The sequence below is a fragment of the Hippopotamus amphibius genome, chromosome 1 (assembly GCF_030028045.1).
Source record: "Hippopotamus amphibius kiboko isolate mHipAmp2 chromosome 1, mHipAmp2.hap2, whole genome shotgun sequence".
Classification (NCBI taxonomy): domain Eukaryota; kingdom Metazoa; phylum Chordata; class Mammalia; order Artiodactyla; family Hippopotamidae; genus Hippopotamus; species Hippopotamus amphibius.
In genome coordinates, this window is record NC_080186.1 from 18956328 (window position 1) to 18976358 (window position 20031).

General features: G+C 47.2%; 1 protein-coding gene across 2 annotated transcripts in view; it reads left to right on the forward strand.

Annotated features, from left to right (window-relative positions):
• Nucleotides 1-18299, forward strand: part of NIPAL3 (NIPA like domain containing 3) — a 51061-nt gene extending 32762 nt beyond the window's left edge. For both annotated transcript variants that reach the window (XM_057700254.1, XM_057700248.1), the window contains 6 exons: nucleotides 2341-2437; nucleotides 4861-4996; nucleotides 6859-6947; nucleotides 8364-8427; nucleotides 10170-10264; nucleotides 14398-18299. In XM_057700254.1, the coding sequence (XP_057556237.1) occupies nucleotides 2341-2437; nucleotides 4861-4996; nucleotides 6859-6947; nucleotides 8364-8427; nucleotides 10170-10264; nucleotides 14398-14597 (681 nt within the window). In that variant the 3' untranslated portion in view covers nucleotides 14598-18299. The remainder of the gene's footprint in view (nucleotides 1-2340; nucleotides 2438-4860; nucleotides 4997-6858; nucleotides 6948-8363; nucleotides 8428-10169; nucleotides 10265-14397) is intronic.
• Nucleotides 18300-20031: the final 1732 nt, after the last annotated feature.

Consider the following 20031-nt stretch of genomic DNA (forward strand, 5'->3'; position numbering starts at 1 on the left):
ATGTACAATATATGTTTGATAGCCACAAACAGACTGTTTTAGTTAGCATAAAATTTGAGTTAAATCATGTAAAAGCCAGAATGACTTCCCCAGACCTCAGTATGTGAAAATTTGTTTCATCACATCTCAGACTCCCTCAATAGCCCTAGAACAGAGATGTTTTTCTCCCCATTTTGTGCATGAGAAAACTGGATCTCAGGATTACCGAACTTGCTCAGAGTCCCATGAGAGCAGAGCTGGACCTGAATCCAGCCTGCCTGGCCTCACGTGTCACCATGGCCTCCTAACGAAGGTGTTCACTGTTTTGCCTTGACTCCAGCAGCGTTGGTCTGCTGTAGAGGCCCCGAACGTCCTTTTTTCTCAGATTGTCTGCAAGGCAGAGGATAGATTTCCTCAAGGTTGGGGCTGTGTCATCTCCCTAACCGCCAGCCAGCTCCAGTGTTGACGTGGCAGGTGTGGAAAAGTGTCTGCTGGGCAGAGCCAGAGACCCACCTTTTCAGGAAAAGCTTGACCTCAGAGCACAGGCTTCTCTTTCAGAGAGTCCTGGGCTTGAGTCCATTACATACTGTGCAGCCTTAACCAAGGCACTTAGCCACATGCTCTGTCTCCTTCTCTGTAAATTAGCAGGGTCCCTGGACCCGGGGTGGCTGTCGGGAGAGACACAGGTGGCGCGGGAACCACCCAGCACGTGACTGGTGCTCAGTGACCAGTTCAGTTTGTCTTCCTCCATCGTGACCGGGAGGCAGTGCTGCCTGCTGGAAAGATTCGGCCAAACCAAATTCAGTAAACATTTATTGAGTGTCTGCTCTGTGCCAGACATTGGGTATAAAAGCTAAATGAGATGCTCACAGAACTTGCGGTCCATCAGGAGGCACCAACACATACACAGCCATCTCGCGATAGAATGCCAAGTGCCCTCGCAGCGTGCGTTTAAGCATCATGAAGAATGGCAGGGAAGTTGGCCATCCCCATCCCTCTGCATGCACATCGGTTGGGAATGTTGATGAGTGACTGTACATCTGCTTGATGGCGTATTCTGCAGCCATTAAAGATAATTAGGACAACTCCATAAAACATGAAAATTGTTTATGGTAACTAAAAACAGCCCCGCACAAAATTGTGCTTTGACTATGATGACAAGTAGATAAAATATGTATTCACGGTGACAAAGACAGTGAAACAGGAAAGTGAAAGCAGCTGTGTTTTATGGTCTCTAATTATAAGGAATTTTAAAAATGTTTTCTTTTTAAAATGCCCATTAATGTTTCTGCATAAGTTTTTATGATAAATAAACTTCAATAGGAGGTTGGGGTAGGCAAACGGAGCTGAGCCATTGCTTTAGCTTCACTGGGGGCTGGGCTGGCTTCACCTCCTGGGTAAAGTCTGGAGCTTTAAGGAACAGAAAGGACAAGCTGTTGCTGCAAAGGCAGGGAACTTCTCAGAGTTCTCAAACTTGCTGTTGTCTGGTAAGATGCTACTGATGGGGCACCTTCTGAGCACCAGGCACGGGGCCCCCATCTGCAGGCAGGGCAGCCTAGTGGGAAAGCACATCAGAAACCCAGACTATCTGGGTTCAAATCTCAGCTCTCCCATTTGCTAGCTTGGGATTGCAGTAGTACCTACTTCGTGGAATTACTGTGCTGATTTAATGAGTTAAGATAAAATGCTTAGAATAGAGCCTGGCAGATTTATGAGATCATTAAGTATAAGTTGTGATTGTGGCCCTGTAAGTCAAGAACTCTTATCCCTTTTTCACAGAGGAGGTAAGTGAGGTTTAGAGAACTGAAGTGGCTAAGTGGCTTGCCTAAGGCCACACAACTAGTGTAGAGATCCAAGCTCAGAACTGGATCACTCCAGATGTCCCCTTTTCTCACTCTACCAAGCCGCACGTAGCAGAGTCTTGGTTGGCGGGCAAGTGGTGTGTATTCTCATATGCTTAACCAAAGAGCTCTTCTCCTCAGCGAACAAGCGGCTCCCTCTTTGACCAACACCCAGTCTTAGTGGGGGTTACCATGGAGCAGTGAAGTGAGACACCAGCTCGGCCTGATAAAAAATCTTGACCATCCAGGACAGGGTGGTCCTGAGGCCGGCACAGCACCCTGAGAGCTCCACCGCGAGGTGAACTCCTCCGCAGTGCTGGGATTAGAGAGAGTCAGTGTTCCCCCCTTTCCTACAGGGTATCTGTCAGGGGTTTGGGAAGTGCTGGACGCTTCAGTCCCCTTTCAGCTCTGGGGGCCTGTGACTGATGCAGCCTGCAGCATAAACTCCAGCGCAGCCCTCCAGGGTCTCCGGGTCCTGCCTGTGGCCCCCGCTGAGCTCCCCCCTTGCTGCTCTCCATAGCTCGTGGAGATCATCCTCTTCTGCTTGCTGCTGTACTTCTACAAGGAGAGGAATGCCAACAACATCGTTGTGATTCTCCTCTTGGTGGCGTTACTTGGTAAGTGAGGGTCCCGGTGGTTGAGTTTGGCCACCACCAAGTAGCACCGAAAGGAAACGTGGGTTTTGTTTACCGAGCTGTGGCCTCCGGACCCAGCAGCTACTGGAGGCCGGCTCAGGCTGGTCCCTCTGCATCGTTGGCTGCAGGAGCTGGGTCCCTGCTAACTGCACGCAGGCTGTGTCAGTTCCATCGTGCTGCTCATGGCGTTCCGTGTTCTTGCTCAGATACCGAGCCTCAGTGTCCGGAGCGGTGCTGCAAACTGGCTGGAGCAGCGAGCCTGACCGACACCCCTCCCCTCAGGTGCTGCTAATCTAAACGGAGGAAATGACAGTAAACGAGTTGACAAATACATAGCTAGTTTAAGTCTGAACAGTGGCGATTACAGTGACAAGAAGAAAGCAGAAGAAGGGTGGGGGTAGGGGGTTAGGAGGTTATTTCAGAGAAGTCAGGGGTGGAGCAGGTTCCAACAGCTGAGCCCCTAAGGGGTCCGTGTAAGACCTATCAGAGGTTTTAAGACTTAACTCTGGATTCAAAGGCAAGAACTGATTTCGATTTTGCTCTCTCTCTGTTTTTTCTTCCTTTTAGAGGCATGGGTGCAATGGGGGAAATGGCTCCTAAATCAGATTGGGGCAAGGCTGTACCCCCGCATAGAGTTGAATTTACTCAGCAGAGCTGTGAGAAGCACCCCGTTTTCCTGGAGAAGGAATAGTGGGTGCAGCCCTGCCGCTGGCTCCTAGCGACTGCCCCTGTGTCAGCCACACTGTCCTCTAGAAATGGGCCTAAGAGAACACCCAGATCTCAGAGGGGGAGAGGGGATTAAATGAGATGAGCAGCGGTCCCCAATGTGTGTTATTTCCTTCTGTCCTTCCGACAGCAAGCCCCTACTCCAGTGACAGGCAGTAAACCACACAGGTGTGTGCCATTGTAGGACAGGGCTCCATCTTTTTTAACAGCTTTACTGAGATATAGTTTGTATACCATAAAGCTCACCTGTTTAAAGTACACAATTCAGTGATTTTTAGTGTGTTCACAGAGGATGCAACCATCATCATAATCGAATTTCAGAACATGTTTGTCACCCCAAAAAGAAGCCCTGTGCCAACTAGCAGTCACTCCCCATTTTTCCATCCTCCCAGGCCCTGGCCAATCACTAATCTACTTTCTGTCTCTATGGATTTGCCTTTCTGGACGTATTATATAAACGGAAGCATACCCTGTGTGGCCATTTGTCCCTGGCCTCTTTCACCAAACATCATGTTCTAGAGGTGCATTCCTGTTGCAGCAGGACGCAGTGGTTGGTCCATTCCTTGATGATTTTATTTGCAAATAGATGGAAGACCACAATCCCAAAACCTTCTCTCCTGGTGAGTTCTAAGGTCAGAAGCTTCTGAGGCACATTGGCCAGTCCCGTTCTATCCCCTCCTCACCAACAGGGATAGCCTGGTGAAGGTGCTTGTCTTAACTGGCTGCTGATGTTTGAAAACTGTAGTCAAAGTAACTGAGGGTCCCAGAAGCCACCGTGTCTGGGCTATTGGTAGGAGAAGGCAAAATGAGCAGAAGCTGAGAAAAATAGGAAAGCAGATCATTTCAGCCAGAACAAGAAACTTCATTGGTACCATACTTGGGAGTTCCTTTTAATTCTTGCTTTGACAGGGGGATCTGACAGTTGAGTGTTAGAAGTCGTTTCTGCAGCACTGGGTAAAGCAGTGGTCCCCACGGTGAGGTGAGCAAGACGGTCCACTGGGGGTATGGGAAGAAAAAATATTAGACCTGGTATTTATTTTTATCTCCACCTTTTAAGTATATTTCCTGCACATGTTTTATAATGTACATACCATATAAGCAGTGTTACATGGCCATAATTTTAAAATAAATAAATGTATATATATTTGAAAAGTATGTACATTTGCATGGGGGTATGCATTCCAAAACATGTGGAGACCTCTGTTCTAAAGAAATGTTTTTAAAAATACGAGTGAGTAAGCATTTTAAAAGATCCACAAAAACAATACAAGAAACTCCTGAGCTCTTTACACACCACATTTTTCCTGTGACTGCCGTGAGAATGATACTCAGAAGAAGTTCATTTATATATTAAAAGATTGTCTTGATCTCACATTGTGTTCCAGACACAGCACTGCCATTCTGGGGTTCAGAGTGAACTCACTGCCCTTTCTTGGTCGAGTTTAGAAGGGACACTTGGAAATGCCTATCAGGGTTTTGCTTTCCCTCTCTGCTTTCATGGGAGAGTAGAAAAGAACCAATGCCAACAGCATCTTCTCACTGTGTAAAGCACGGGCTGGGCTCTGCCCATGTTGCCTCTGCCTTGGTGACTGAGTCCTGTGCGGTTATAAACTGACCTTCAGCGCCTGCCCACCCCCATGGCTCTGAGGCTCCCACACGACCTTGTTATCCTTCCGCAGGCTCGATGACCGTGGTGACGGTGAAGGCTGTGGCCGGGATGCTCATCTTGTCCATACAGGGGAACCTGCAGCTCGACTACCCCATCTTCTATGTGATGTTCGTGTGCATGGTGGCCACTGCCGTCTATCAAGCCGCGTGAGTTGCAAATTCTTTTCCTGCTGGGCCTCCCCACAAAGGTCTCTTCCAGCTTCTGGGCCTGCTTGCCATTGTTTTTGAAGCTGTAGGGAAGGTAGAACATTCAAATGCAGCCTGCCGCCAGGGTTTGGCATCCATTGTGGAGAGAGAGGGGTTGCTCGTTTGCCGAGTTATCACATGGAGCGGCTCCGTGACGCTTGAAAAGCCTGGAGTGGGTGTATTTTCCCCTCTGCCTCAACATGTGAGAACCGTGCCATCAGAGGCAGCTTCGCTTTCCATCTGGACCGAGGCAGGTGCCCACTTCCGGGACCTCAGAAGAAGCTGTGCCATCCCTATAAGGCACCTGTTTGTCTGCCCAGTGGAAGACAGAAAGTTGTCACTTCTTGTCCTCAGGAAATCTTTCCAAGTAGAAGAGCAAGGTGATGGTTTCTCCCTCAAAAGCAGCAGTTCTGGGGGGTAGGCCTGGGCCTTGTTCACGGCTGAGACCCAGCGCCCGGCAGGGGGCCTGGGTGAGCATGTGACAGATCTGCTTGGGGACGGAGGGTGGACGGTGCAGGTTTCAGTGTGGCGCATGGAGCAGGTCAGGCCCTAGACTCCAGCCACTGGGGCTCACCGTCCACCAGTGGCACCTCTGGGGATCACAGGGGTGACCGCTGCTGCCCGGTGCTCAGTGCAAGCGCTGCTCTCACTGCCTTCATGTGAACTTGAATTCATTGGAGCGCCACAGCGATGACATCATCCTCATTTTGCATGCAAGGAACTGCAAGAGGCCAGGACGTGGCGGAGCTGAGATTGCAACCTAGGTGTCTGGCTCCTGCCCCATGCCACGCCCCTCACCCCTCTGCTCTAGGCCTCCTCCTCAGCTTCTCTAAGACACAGGTTCCCCGTCTGCAAATGAGAAGAACAACAGCCCCTACCTGTCAGAATCCCATCAGGCTCTTAATAGGATACAGGATAACGCCCAGTAACGAGTAGCTTCTCTTATGAATTTTCTTACTATTATTATGCCAATTATTACTATGCGTAGTCTTCCTACAGTGATTCTGGTCATCACTCCTGAGCCCCTGCCCAGTGCAAGGCTCTGCGCTGTGCCCTCCAGGGGTTACAGAGATCATCAGGTGCCCCACCCGCCTCAGGAAGCTTCTCCCTCACAGTCAGCACACACGCACCGAGGCCCGCTGTGTACCGTCCTGTGCTGGGCCTTCCACGCATAGAGACCTGAGCAGCAGTCACTGAACTCGAGGTGTTCACAGCCCTGGTTGGGGGACAGTGGGGTAAACAGACAATTGGGGGCTGAGCACGTAAGCAACTTTGCAACAGTAACCAAAATGCCACGCAGAGAATGGACAAAGGATATATTCCTAAATGTTGGCGGGTTTATCCTAGGTGGAGAGATTAGCAGTGACTCTAATTTCCTCTCACTTTTTCCTGTATTTATTGCAGTGAGTGTTGAATTGAGAAGAAAAATTGTTTAAAAAGATAATTACAACATAAGGCAGGATGTGATCAGCACTGCAAGAGTTTCTTGGAGTGTTTCAGGGATCAGCCGTGGCTTTTTTAGTGGGCTGGGGATGCAGGGGACACAGCGGTGAGGAGCAGGGCATCGCGGTGAGGAGAGCCATGTGGTCAGGCGTGTTGGACGGGGAAGGGGGATGCGCCTCAGGCTGTGTGTCCAGGGGAAGAACGGGAGCAAAGCTCGGGCCCCAGCCCGGGAGGCACACACGGCTGGCATCTTCATAAACCCAGCGAATCTTCCTTCACTCCTCATCTTCGTATTTCAGACCAAGCCAGTGGTCATCAGCTTTCATCTCAGCCTTCCAGCATCCCCACAGCCCACTGACCAGAGCGCTTTTGTGTTGAAGGTTTTTAGGTCAAGCCTCACAGATGTACGACTCCTCTCTGATTGCCAGTGTGGGCTACATTCTCTCCACTACCGTGGCTATCACAGCAGGTAAGGGCGTGGTCCCTAGGCTTCTGACTTCTCCCTGGACCGCAGGGACATTACCCCACTGTGGAGGGAGGGGGTACCGCCTCTGTCAGAAGGCCAGTTCTGCTGGCTCGTTCTGCCTGGCACAGTTGTAGGTGGTCTCATGGAAAAAGTACAAGATTTAGAGCCAGAAAGACCTGGGTTTGCACCCCAGCACACACATGGAACTGTGTGGCTATGGGAAAATCACTTCACCCCTCTGAGCCTCATAAAATGGGAGTAATAATACTTCCTCCTAGAACTGAAGTATGTGTAGTCCAAATGTTCCCTACTGTACTGCTTGTGCGAAGTTTCTTTTAACAGTGTTTACCATCGTCTGCTAACTCCACAGCCTCCACTGGCTGAGTGACCACACATTTCTCCCATATAATTTTTAGAGATCATGAATACATAGATAGATAGATAGATACAGATATCTATATATATATATATATATATATATATATATATATCTATCTCAGTGCTTGTTTGTTCGTTTGTTTTTGAATGGCAATGCTGACTACCATTTTCAGAGTAAAAAGACTGGTAAGACCCAATGTGCCTCCCTTTGAGGAAGGCCCAGCTGAAAAGTCGTATGCTTTGCACTGTACTTTAGACAAGCAGTGCCCAAACCCTGCTCACAGAGGTCAGAACAAGAGGGCACACAGCCTGCCAGGGCCTGTGAAGTGAGCGGGACCAGGGATCGAGTGGGGCTTGACCCAGAGCCACCAGAAAGCTAACCTCATACGGAGATGTAAGTCATGGTCAATGATTTTGGTCTAGGCAAGGTTAAAAGGAATAGAAACACTGTGATTGAGTCCGAAGTCGGGCAGGGAATCAGGAGCTCCGGGTACAGCAGGAAGCCCAGGGGGTGAAGTGAGTCCAGACAGATGGCTGGATGCAGGGTGAGGGCGGCAGGCCCTTGGCACTTCCACACTGTAAGGCTTGACAACTGCCGGCCACGTGAGGTTGCACAACTCCAACAGCTTAACCACAAAGCCTTGATTTTCCATCTTAAGAAAGAGGGAGGAAAAGAGTGTGTAAAAACTGGTAAGTAAGATCTCTAGTTTAGCTCATAGCGTCGTTCCACTGAGGGATGCTGGGTGAAGGGTATGTGAGAACTCTGTACTATTTCTGTGCATCTAATATTATGTCAAAATAAAAAGTTAAGAAAAAAAAAGATGGAGGTAAGAGGGGCCTAGGAAAGGGAGAAAGAGAAGACAACCTGTTCTCCCAAATAGCTTTTATTCCAGTCTGCTAAGATCTTACTAGATGCTGTCGTAGTATTCTGGGATCCCTTTGGTTTCCTGTAGAGACGGCAGCTTCGCCAGATCCTAGACAGAGTGGCGAGTAGCTGATCTGATAACAGCTCACCTGCATTTTCCGTTCTTTGCTGCTCAGGCGCCATCTTCTACCTGGACTTCCTCGGGGAGGACGTGCTGCACGTCTGCATGTTTGCACTGGGGTGAGTCCCCTCCTGTTCCCCAGCCCCGAATTCCAGGCAGGCTGCGCCTCTCTCCCCACCCCCACTGCAGCCTCTCAGGCAGTCCCTTAGAGCCGGAAGAGCAGCTGGCAGTGGGAGCTTTGTCCCCAGAGGTGAGCGTTTCACTCCCCAAAGGGCTTTATTTTTCCTTTCTTCTCTTTTGGGCTTTAATGTCCTTGTCATTTTGAACACATCACAATTTGACCCATGAAAAGACTCTCAGCCTCACCTCTGATCAAAGAAATGAATATTGAAGCTACACGAGATGCCATCATTTTGCAAAATCTAACAGGAGGGGTAATGTCCCATATTGGCAAGAGGATGAGGAGACCAGCTCTCTGCCCCTGTGTGAGAAGTTCTTTAATGCAGGAGGACAATTTGACAATATCAGTGAAATTTTTAAATGAGCATGCTTCTTGATGCAGCTTTCCATTTCTAATCATTTGCCTCAGAAAAGTAAATGATGGACATAACGACATGTATGAGGGTGTTTATTATTTTTAAAATTAATTGTATAAGCAAATAATTGGAAGTAATCTAAATGCCCATCAGTAAAATACAGGTTAAATTTACACTATCTGCATATAATTAAGTACCATACCGCCATTTTGAAAAATTGAGATCAGTCTATAAGTACTGAGGTAGAACCATGTCTAGGATACACTGAAGGAAGAAAGTTACATTTTTAAAAATATATAGTGTACCCTGTGATCCAGCAGGTCCACATCTAGATATAGACCCCAAAAAATTAATCACATATGTTGACAAAATGACTTGTACATGAATATTTATAGTAGTTTTATTCATTATATGCCCCAACGGGATACAGCAGAAGAATGGGAAACAGATTCTAGTATATTCAGATAGTGGGGTCAACACAGCAATTAAAAATAATGAACTACTAATACACACAATGAAGTGGATGAATCTTAGAAACATGTATCAGGTGAAATAAGTCAGTCACAGAAGACAACACACTGTGAGGTTTAGCTCACAAGAAGTTCAAGAACAGGCTGATCGATTCTGCACATGTCAGAACAGTGGTTTCCTCTGGGGAAGGGTCCGCGTGAATTGGGAAGGGGCACAGGAAACTTTCTGGGGTGGAAGGGATGGAAATGACTTCTCTAATGACCTGGGCAGTGATCCCGCGAGTGTGTGCACAGGTAAGATTCATCAAGCTCCACATTTAGGGATTGTGCATTTTATTGCATATAAATAAGACCTCAATTTTTAGAAAGTGTGCTTGTCTATCTCAGCTCTGGAGAAAAGAAAAAAACAATAAAAAGGCTGGAAGAACATACACCTGTGGTTGGGGGGTTGGGGGGAGAACAGGGGCGTTTAAATTTTTACTTTCTCTGCTCCTGTATTGATTGAATTTAGGCCATAAAGAACTTTTTTAATTGAAAAAAAAAAAAACCCCACATTTTTAAAGGCAGAGTTCTGAGATGCAGGGTAAGTGGAGGTGAAGAACTGTGAGGGTTTGGCCCAGGAGGGCCTGATTTGTTCTGATTGAGGCTTGTGTAGGCTGCACGGGCTGTTATGACTCATCTCACAGCTGCTCGCTGCTGATCACAGGCCCGGCTGCCTCTCAGGGCTCCTCAGCAGCGAGCCCCCACTCCACAGCCTGCAGCCCTCTTTCCCCCTTTTCCTCGTTACCCACGTTTGAAAGCATCCCTCCCAACCTCACCCTGGTCTTGTTTGTCTTCCTCATCTGTGTTCCCCAGGTGCCTCATCGCGTTCTTGGGCGTCTTCTTAATCACACGTAACAGGAAGAAGGCCATTCCCTTTGAGCCCTACATTTCCATGGATGCCATGCCAGGTAACGTTCACATCCAGCTGGCCAGCCCATCCGCATAGAATGACTGCTACTTCCTGTTTAAAAAGAGACAACCAGCCTCCGGGTTTGGTACAGGGAAGGTGTGCTGTGCAATTATGGTGTGACTCTCTCTCTCTTTTTTTGTTTGTGTTTTTTGGTTTTTTGTTTGATCTCAGTTTGCAAAAGAGGAGGCACTGGCTGAGGCACCTTGATTGGTTTTGAGCACATCTTGCCAGTTCTCATATCTTTTGGGGGGTCTTTTAAGGAAAATCCTGGTTCACCCTGGATATATTATGATCTGCAGCACCGGGCTTCGTGCCTACAAAAGGAAAAAATCTCATTCATCTCAGTGGAATGGAATGATCAGAGAGGGGAAGGAAAACAGGATGAACGAAATTCAAATATTATAAGCTCACTCCTTAGAGTCCGCAAGGGGGTGGATTGTTCTGGAAAGCCTGATTCCCCAGGGACCTCAGGGTTCACACTGAGAAGCACAAGTTCCAGTGGCAGGAATATAAGTGACAAGAGCAGCAATGCTCAGTCAGCTGAGTTCTGTGCAGAGGGCAGTGGTGGGGCCTGCAGGGAACCGGAGCGTGCTTTCCAACCTCCCGCGATTCAGACGAGAAAGTTAAGATGTTGGGCCAGCCCCCTCTAGATTTGCTGACCTAAATTCTGTAGGATGCTGGCGACCACTGGCTTTCCCTCTTGAACTCAAACTTAATTTTTATTTTAGATACGTAAGACGGAACTCTCTCCAAAACATAATCTCCCACCCTCCATCAAGACAGTCTCGTGAACAAGATACAGTCACAGTGATGGTGCACAAGTACCACTGCATAAAGTACTCGGGAGGCAGGCATGTTCTCAGGGCTGACCGAGGTGCCCCTGATGTGAATGGCCCCAGGGTTTGTGTGTCTGCTTCTTTATATTATTTCCTCATCTCGTGCTAGTGAGCTGTTGTCTGTCATGCTTGCTCTTACCAGCTCTGCCTGCGTATAGCAGCTCCGTGTCAGTCTTCTCATTTGACCCAAGTTGTTCAAATCGTGTATAGAATTAAAATAATCTCTGAGTTGGGGCCTTAAGGTTTCTCCTAGGAGTTACGTGCATGAGCTTTAGTGCATGGACTTTTGAAACATCTAATCTGGCTGCTCAGATGCCTTTTTTGCTTACTCCCTTGTTTCTCGGCTGTGTTCCGGATAGATGAGGGCGCTGGATAGCTGAATTCCAGATAGGTGAGGTGTCAACTCTGTGTGTGTGCAAGTATGTGTATGTACATGTGTGTTTGTGTGTTTATAAACTGTGTATGTGTATATATATATAAGTATTTGCATTTGCGTATATACAGATGTGTTTTCTGGTAGAAGATAGAAGGTAACCTAAGGTAATCTTAGGTATCCGCGTTCTGTGATCTGTTTGTGGATGTGGCTCTTGCTTCCTCTCTGTGCCTTGGGACCGCTGGGAAGTCGGATGTTGGAGAAAGGCGACACTGACCTCTTGCCATGGCATGGCAGGACTTCTGAGTAGGCCTGGGTTCTGTACTATGAAGCGGAGCATGGGCTTGGAGCTCAGATGACCTGGATTCAAATCCCAGCTCTCAACCACCGACCCACTGAGTGCCCTTGGGCGTGTGCCTGGACCTCCCAAGGCCTCTGACCCTCACTTGTAAATTTTCCCAGGGTAGTGGGATAATAGGTTAAAGGCCCCTTACACAGTGTCTGGAACCTGGTAGATGCCTGGTTAAGTTTGGTTTCACTTCCCTTTTGCTTCCAAAAAAACTTTCAAAATTTCAAACACTTGTTTGACCTGATGCCAGGTGGAACAAGAAGAAAACTCTTAAGCAGAGTGGCTTTTCCAGTCGCTTGGTTTCCCTAGTCAGCATCAGGACTGTCCTGGCTTTGGGTCTAACCAGACTGATATCTTCACAACTGACCAGTTGCCACAGTTCAAGAGGCATTCAAGTTCCAAAAATTCGCTACACATCACAATTGGAAGAGGCTTTAAGTAATTCTAGCACCTGAAAGACTTCTAAAAAATGAGAAGGAGAGGGATTCCCTGACTGTCCAGTGGTTAGGGCTCCATGCTTCCACTGCAGGGGGCATGGGTTCAATCCCTGGTTGGGGAACTAAAATCCCACATGCCGCATGTTGCGGTCAAAAGAAAGAAAAAATGGGAGAAAGAGAAAAGCAGTCCCCTGGCAGCTAGGTGCTGGCCTGGCTCTCACAGGTGGGCCTTGGGGTTCCTGGCTGAGCATAGCCCATTTCACAGAACATCAGCATCAGGCAACGTCACTCTGTGACTGTGATGGATCAAGACACAAACAGGACCATGCCACTGTCATGTCCAAACACACACAAAACATGAACATTGTCCCGACCATGAAAAGACTAACCATCCCTCTAACATGAGTGACTGCTACTTCTTTACCAGTAACAGCTTTAGTTTCAACCCAGTCTTCTTTCCTTCTAGATAACAATCATTAAGATCCCCAGTTACAGAAGTATCCCAACTTACTGACAGCATCTAACCCAAAGCAAAGCCCTGCTTCCTTAAACCTCTTAAAATCACATAACGCAACCCAAATCCTGTAATAATTCCTTCCTAATACTCTCTTACTGAAACAGCACCCCATGATGTACATCTCCTTCACTGCAGTGAGTCAAGAAATCTTAATTCAGTAGACTACAGGTGTATTCCTGGTGGGTTTTGTCTGGAGGGTGTTGACAAAGCTAAACTATGCCTGGTAAGCAAACTCTCTTACCTGAGGAATAGAATCCCCTCATTTCCTCCCAATTCCCCCCCCAAAATCCAAACCACAGACTCTTATGTTGTACCCTTCAAATTCCCATCAGCCAAGGCTGGTGGAATGTAGAACAAAGGGCCTTCCACAGAGCAGGTCTTCCCAGGCTGTTTGTAGGATGGATAAGAGCACGAGCTTTGGTGTCAGATCCCAGCTCTGTCTCTCATTAGCTGTGTGTCCTTGGGCAAGTTACTTTACCTCTCTGAATCTCTGTGTTCTTATCCAGAAAAAGAGAATAGTGGCATATTTCTGTCATAGGATTTGGGGGATTAAGCTCTGTAGGGAGCCCACACAGCATTCTCAGTAAGAGTGTGGGCTTCAGAATTTAAACCACCTGAGTCTGAACCCTAGAACTGCCACTTACTAGCTTGGTGACCCCAGGCAAGTTCCTTAACCTCCAACTGCCTCATTTTCCTAATCAGTAGTTGTAAGAATCAAATGAAATAAAACTTTATAACTATTTAGAAGAATGTCTGCCACCAACTGAATGCTCAGTCCTCATTAGCCGTTATCATTGTTGCTGTTGCTCTTACTGTTTGAATCAGCCCAGTGCTTCAGGTATAGGAAACAGTCAGATGTCAGCTGTTATTATCATCCTAGTTTCATGGAAGATAATTTGCATTCAATTTTTTTTATTACTCAACCAGGGGCAGGAGAATTTGAAGGGTCTTAATTCCCTACCAGGAAAAGAACTGGCCTCAGAGGAGGCCAGGTCAAACCTGACTGGGGGGGAATTGTAGAGTACATTAAAGGAATTAATGACTAAAGTCTTTGCCTTCAAATATAAGTAGAAATCCAACATCAGTGTGCCCAGAGGTAATAAGCAAAATCGCACCTTATCCCATACGTGGATCAGGGATGTTAATGTCAAAACTCCCTCTCTCTGAACATCATGATACATGTGTCCCCATCACGTATCCATGACACAAAAGTTACCCTCTTCTCTCAACAGTATAATGACATTTTTCTGGATCCTGACGTAACTCAGCAGAAAAGTGTTGGCATCTACCACGTTCAAAGCACAGTGCTGGTTCCGCTCCCCCTGTGACCCAGACATTCCCACCTCATTCTAAGCCAACCAATGGTTTCTCTTGACAGTGGCTGGTCTGTGTGCCTATTTCCTAAAGATTCATCCTTTGTTGCTTAGCAACTGTAATCTTCCTAGTGTATATTTATGGATGCTCTGTTTTCAATCTAAAGCATTCAGGAAATTGACAATGCACATGATTAACTCCTAAGCACTGCAATTAGTCAGTGGGGGTATAGAGGAAAATGAGATGCAGCCTCCTTTGGCCCTGAGGACCAAATAATGATTTGGGGGGAATGGATTTCATTTCAGGTATGCAAAACATGCATGACAAGGGGATGGCCGTCCAGCCTGACCTCAAAGCTTCTTTTTCCTATGGGGCCCTGGAAAACAACGACAACATTTCTGAGATCTATGCTCCCGCCACACTGCCCGTCATGCAGGAAGAACACGGCTCCAGAAGCGCGTCTGGGGTTCCCTACCGTGTCCTGGAACACACCAAGAGGGAGTGAGCCCACCTGGGAGGAGACTCACCTTTCCTCCATTTACAGCTGCTCTAGCCATGCTGACAGCGGTTCAACCCTTAATTCTAAAACTTGCCTTTCAAGTCTTATTTTTTAAATCCAAGAACTCTGTGGATCTGGAAGAGCCTTTGTCTCTGGCAAAGGGTAGATTATGTTGGTCTTGGAAATTTTAAATGATAAGAGTGGGGGTGGGGGGCTGAAAGCAGTATTCTAGGTGGGCCGTATAGCATTCAGCCTCTGCCTGGTTTAGCCCAACCAGATTTGGAAAGTCTTCATCATCCTTGACAGTGGTAACTTGGCTTCCCCAGTCAGTGACCAAAGGTGGCCACATTCTTCAGAGCTAAAGCAAGGCAGAGATTCTGCCCTTACTTTCCAAATCCATTGAAAGGCTGAAAACCTCCAAATCTAGTCTTCCCTCACCTTATGTGCAGATGTGATCTCTACCCACCTTGCTCTGGATTCTGTACTTGTGATAACCATGGTGTCACCTTCACATGGCATGGTGAGCCAGCCCTGGGTGTAACATCCCGTCGCTCGCCTGTAAGAAATGCACATCTGCTTTCTGATTGTCTGTGAAAATGTGCTCGATGTGTTTACAATGGATGATCCACTCTGAAAACTAATTTGGTTTTGGTTCTACGAACTACTTGATTGTTTTTTTCCCCTCAAAGGAACTGAGAAATTAAGAGAAGGAAGGGGAAGAATAAGAAAGACAGGAGCAGGAGTGATGAGACTTCAGCCCATACAGGAAGAAAAACCCCTTTTCATTTTACGAGAGGTGATTGCATCACTTCTAAGAGGACAAATAATCTGGCTGTTTCGTGTGTATTTTTCTGCACACCAGTGCCCTCTGGGAAAACTGAGGGTGCTTATTTCAGAGACAGCCTCACTCACCTCTTCTCCATCCTCTCCTTTATAGATCGACGAAGCAAGCTTGAATCGTTGATTAATTTCCATGGGGTTGGTAGACTCTTTGGGTCCTTGTCCCCGTCCACATACATCTGGAGGAAGCAGGCATCCTCAGAAATGGGGCTGCTGCTGGCTGGCTGGCTGGCTGGCTGGCTGGCTGGCTGGCTGGCTGGCTGGCTGCGTACACGATCGTCTTCCCCTAGACTCACTGTATACTTTTGAGAATGGCAGGTAAAGGTCTGCAAACTTTAACAAAAATAAGGATCCCCTAGGGAGTTTATTTAAAATACAGATTCCTACAACCCAACCATAGATACTCTGATTAAGTGGGACTGGGACCAGGTCCTAGAGTCTGCATGCTTAACTGGCAGCACAGGTGATTCTGAGGCAGGTAATCCAAGAATCACACACCTTGAAAGCCTAATAATTGAAAGAGACGGTCCGCTGAAAGCCCGACACACCCCTGCTGGAAAGTTGGAATTACCATTCCTTGTTTCCTCCTGGGGGTTCATTTGGCAGGCCAAATAATCCCCATAGGATCCGTGGCATTTCTCCATCCAGCGATTACTTCTTAGAAGTACACTTCCTGCTCCTCTAGGCAGCCTGGAACTAACCGGCAAGGTGACAGTGTTCATAGACCAGTGTTGATAGATTCTTAACCTTTACGGATTGTTCTCCATACTGATTGAGTACCTTGACTTCAAAACCGGTGTCTGTCGCCTGCGGTGACCACTTCTGTATTGTGTCTCACATGCCTAAGAAGGCAACAGACAATGACTTTTTTTTCCCCTTTAGAATAGGTATCAAGTCAATTCAGCAATATTTGTGAGGCATTTACTATGTGTTAAGCATTTGGACAGTGAGAGCTACAGGTAATAAGACCTGGTGTCTGCCTTCCAGGCCAGCAGCGGGAGATACAAATACCCAGTCAGCTGTGGCAGGGCAGGCCAGGTGCAGTAGTGGACCACAGACAGTGATGGTTATGGAGGCCCTGCTGGAGGTCAGGCCCTGAGCCCGGAACTGGGGATTCAGAATTGGAGATGATTTGGGCTCCACTCATCGAAGGGTGGCAAATCTAGCTAAGATGTGAGCAAAGCATGGAAGTGGAGTGATCACCCCCAGGCAGAGGGGCTGGCATTTGCAAAGGCACAGAGATGGGTTGCCAGGGGGAGGGGGTGGGGGGGGGCTGTAAAGGAAGAGCCAGAGTAGGTGATGGGAAATACTCCTGGAAAGATAAGCAGTGGAGGTAGAATCATGGAGGACTTGAAGGCGTGGCCGAGGAGTTTAAAGCGTATCCTAGAGAACACAGGAGCCATTGATGTTTCATGGGGAAGAGAATGGCAGGATCTGCACTGATGGGAAAGGAGCCCCCTATGCAGTGTGGAGGAAGACTCTGAAGGGGAAATGAAAGTCATTTTTCAAGGTCAGGCTGCACGCCTGTAAGAACAAAACACGAAAAGGGAATTAAAATCCAATTTTGCTGCTATTCAGATGTTCCCAGTGATGTTTCTAACGTGGACCAAGAGGGGGTGTGAGAGCAGAGTGGATAAAAGAAAGGTGAGTGGGGAGGCCATTTAAAAGAGGCAAACCCAGGTGAGCATTTGGCAGCTTATGTGCTCCCAGCCTTCCTGTGCCCCCTTCCCTTTGTTTTGTGATGGGTCTTTGACACTGGAGTCAGGCAGGAGTGATGAATGGATAAAAGTGCATTGTAACCTCAGGTCAGCTGATGATCACGGGTTCCGTGCCGCCCAGGCGCTGCTGCTGGGGCCTGGGCAGCTCGCCTGCCTCCAGGTTTAGGGCAATGGCACCATCCTACGAGGCTGAGTTCAGGAAGGCTGCGCAGAGCTGCATGGTGGCTGCTGGAGTGGAAGCAGGGTAGGAGGCCTGGGTCCCGGGAAGAACAGCTGAGGTGGAGCCATGGTCCCCAGAATTCTGACTCTGTCTTGGGCTGGCGTCTCCCAGTCTTTGTCCCTGAGTGTAAATGGACTGTTTGCTGGTGGCAGATAAGCAGCACTTGCTGTTAGGATGGGGGGACAAGGACATCAACTTTCCACTCACCGCCCTGACTCTGTTTTTCTTGTGGTTCTCACATCCCCAAGCCCTCTCGAAGGCTCCAAGCAACATTACATATCCTGCCTTCATCTCCCTCCTCGCAGCCAGTACCTAAGGCAAGGTGACCAAACTTGGGTTTCAACTTTCCAGTTGTTCTCTGGTTTCCTCTCCCCGCCCCACTCTGTTTGCCTCTTCTAAAGGCTGGGATTCTGGGGTCCCTAATCAGGCATTAAAACCAGTTCTTCATAGACGGGCGCCTGCAGCTTTTGAAGAGAGCTTAACCCCACTCCACCCGCCCTCACCCCTCCCATGAAGCTGCAGGTCTGACGACGCCATCACATGAAGCCTCAGGTCAGGGCAGGGTTGTGCAGGATGGAATGGAACACTGGGTAGGCAAAGGGGGATTGACATCTCCCTTGCTTTTCTGGTGGAAACCAGGCAGCTTGATGGCACAGTGTGGAGACAAGACGTCCATCGGGATAGTGTTGGGGAACCTCTAACCTGCAGCCTTGTGAATTCCAAATCTGGTCCAACACTGGCAAAAAATTTTACTGTGTGTTTCTCTGAGAAGCTGTGTAAGTGAAGTCACCTTAGAATATATTCTATGTGGATGCTCACATTTTGTTAATTTAGTGACTAATATATGGCATGTCTTATTTTTCAAAAAAATGTGTGTGCTAGGTACAAATAACATTATGAAGTGGTATTTAATTAAAAAAATCCATGTGACACCTGTTGAGTTTGAGTCTGTGTTTGGTTAATGCTTTCTAGAGTTATCTACGACGGTGCTGTTCAGTAGAACTTTCTGCAGTGATGAAAGTGCTGTCCAAACAGCAGCCACTATCCACATATGGCTGTTGAGCACATTAAATGTGGCGAGTGCAACCTAAAAATTGGATTTTTAGTTTTATTCAAATTCAGTTATCTTAAATTTAAATATGTATAGCTACTGGCCACTGTAAGAACACTGCAGATCTAGAGATGCGTGTGATTGCAGTTAAGGCTGAATTAAGCCCTTTTTTTTTTCTGCAGTGGTGAGGAGTATAGACTCTGTGGCCACAATGCTTAGGTTTGATTCTTGGCTCCACTACTCATTGGCTGTGTGGCACTGAACAAGTTGATTAAACTCTCTGTGCCTCATCTGTAAAACCAGGATAGTAACAGTAGCTTCCTAGGGGTTGTTATGAGGATCAGGTGAGTTAATAGATGTAAAGTCTTAGAACTGTGTCCAGCATCCCATCAGAATACTGTATTACACTGAAGCAATGGTTTCCCTATTATTTATTTACTTACTCACTTTGTATGATGAACACGTATACAATTTTTTTCTGCGATTTTTCTTAAGTAATTTTAAGCACACATGTCTCTCTTCATTCTAAGTTTCCAACCTACAAAGGCAGATGTGTAATAGTGTCTAAATATTTACACACACACACACAGAATAATGTATACATACTCTCACGTTTTGATAAGCACTTATTATATGCCACATACTATACTAAGGCTTCATGTACATCTCAATTCTCCTTTATCACAGTTACATGAGGTAAGTTTTAATATTCCCATTTTATAGATGAAGAAACTGAGACTCAGGTCATATAGCTGGTAAATAGCAGAACCATGATTTGAGCCCAGAACTGTTTGACTCCAAAACCTGATCTCTTTACCCCTCTGCTTTCCTGCCTTTTCTGGTGCGGTTGAACTTCCATGGGTTACAGTTCACCGTACATTAGGATTTCACCTTTATCTGGAAAATAAAAATGATGTACAGTTTCTAAGAAGGATGCAGACTTAAAGAACAGAATGTTCCTCCTCCCCCCAGTTCATATGTTGAAAGCTAATCCCCAGTGATGGTTTTTGGAGGTGGGGGTCTTGGGGAGGTGATTAGGACATGAGGTTAGAACCCTCATGAATAGAATTAGTGCCCTTACAAAAGAGACCCCAGAGAGTTCCCTCATCCCTTCTATCCAGTGAGGACACAGGAAAACTTACCCTATTATACTAATATTTCATTAAAACAGGACATTAACAGCAAAATAGGGCAAATTCTTACAACAAAGGATAATCCTTGAAACAATAGTTTTGTGAAAAATTTAGGGCAGTGTCATTGTTTGCCCCACTTTGCTGTAGGCCTGTAAGATGAAACCAGCATTAGGGAACCTAATTTGGCTTGACACAGCTCAAACTTGGTGTTACATGTGTGAGGAAAGGGGGGCTCATTAGCTGCAGAATAGGACTAGAAGCCAGGTCTTATGAGCTCTGGTCCATCCCCTTTCCACTGCATCACTGAGTCCTGCTACATCCTACACTCTCCATCCACTCCCATTCATTGAGGTTTAACTCTGCCAGGCCCTGTATGAAGCACTTTACATCTATTATCATATTTCCTTCTCTCAACAGCCCTGCAAGGAAGCTGTTCAGTCCCTGTTTTAAAAATACGGAAACTGAGACTCATTGGGAT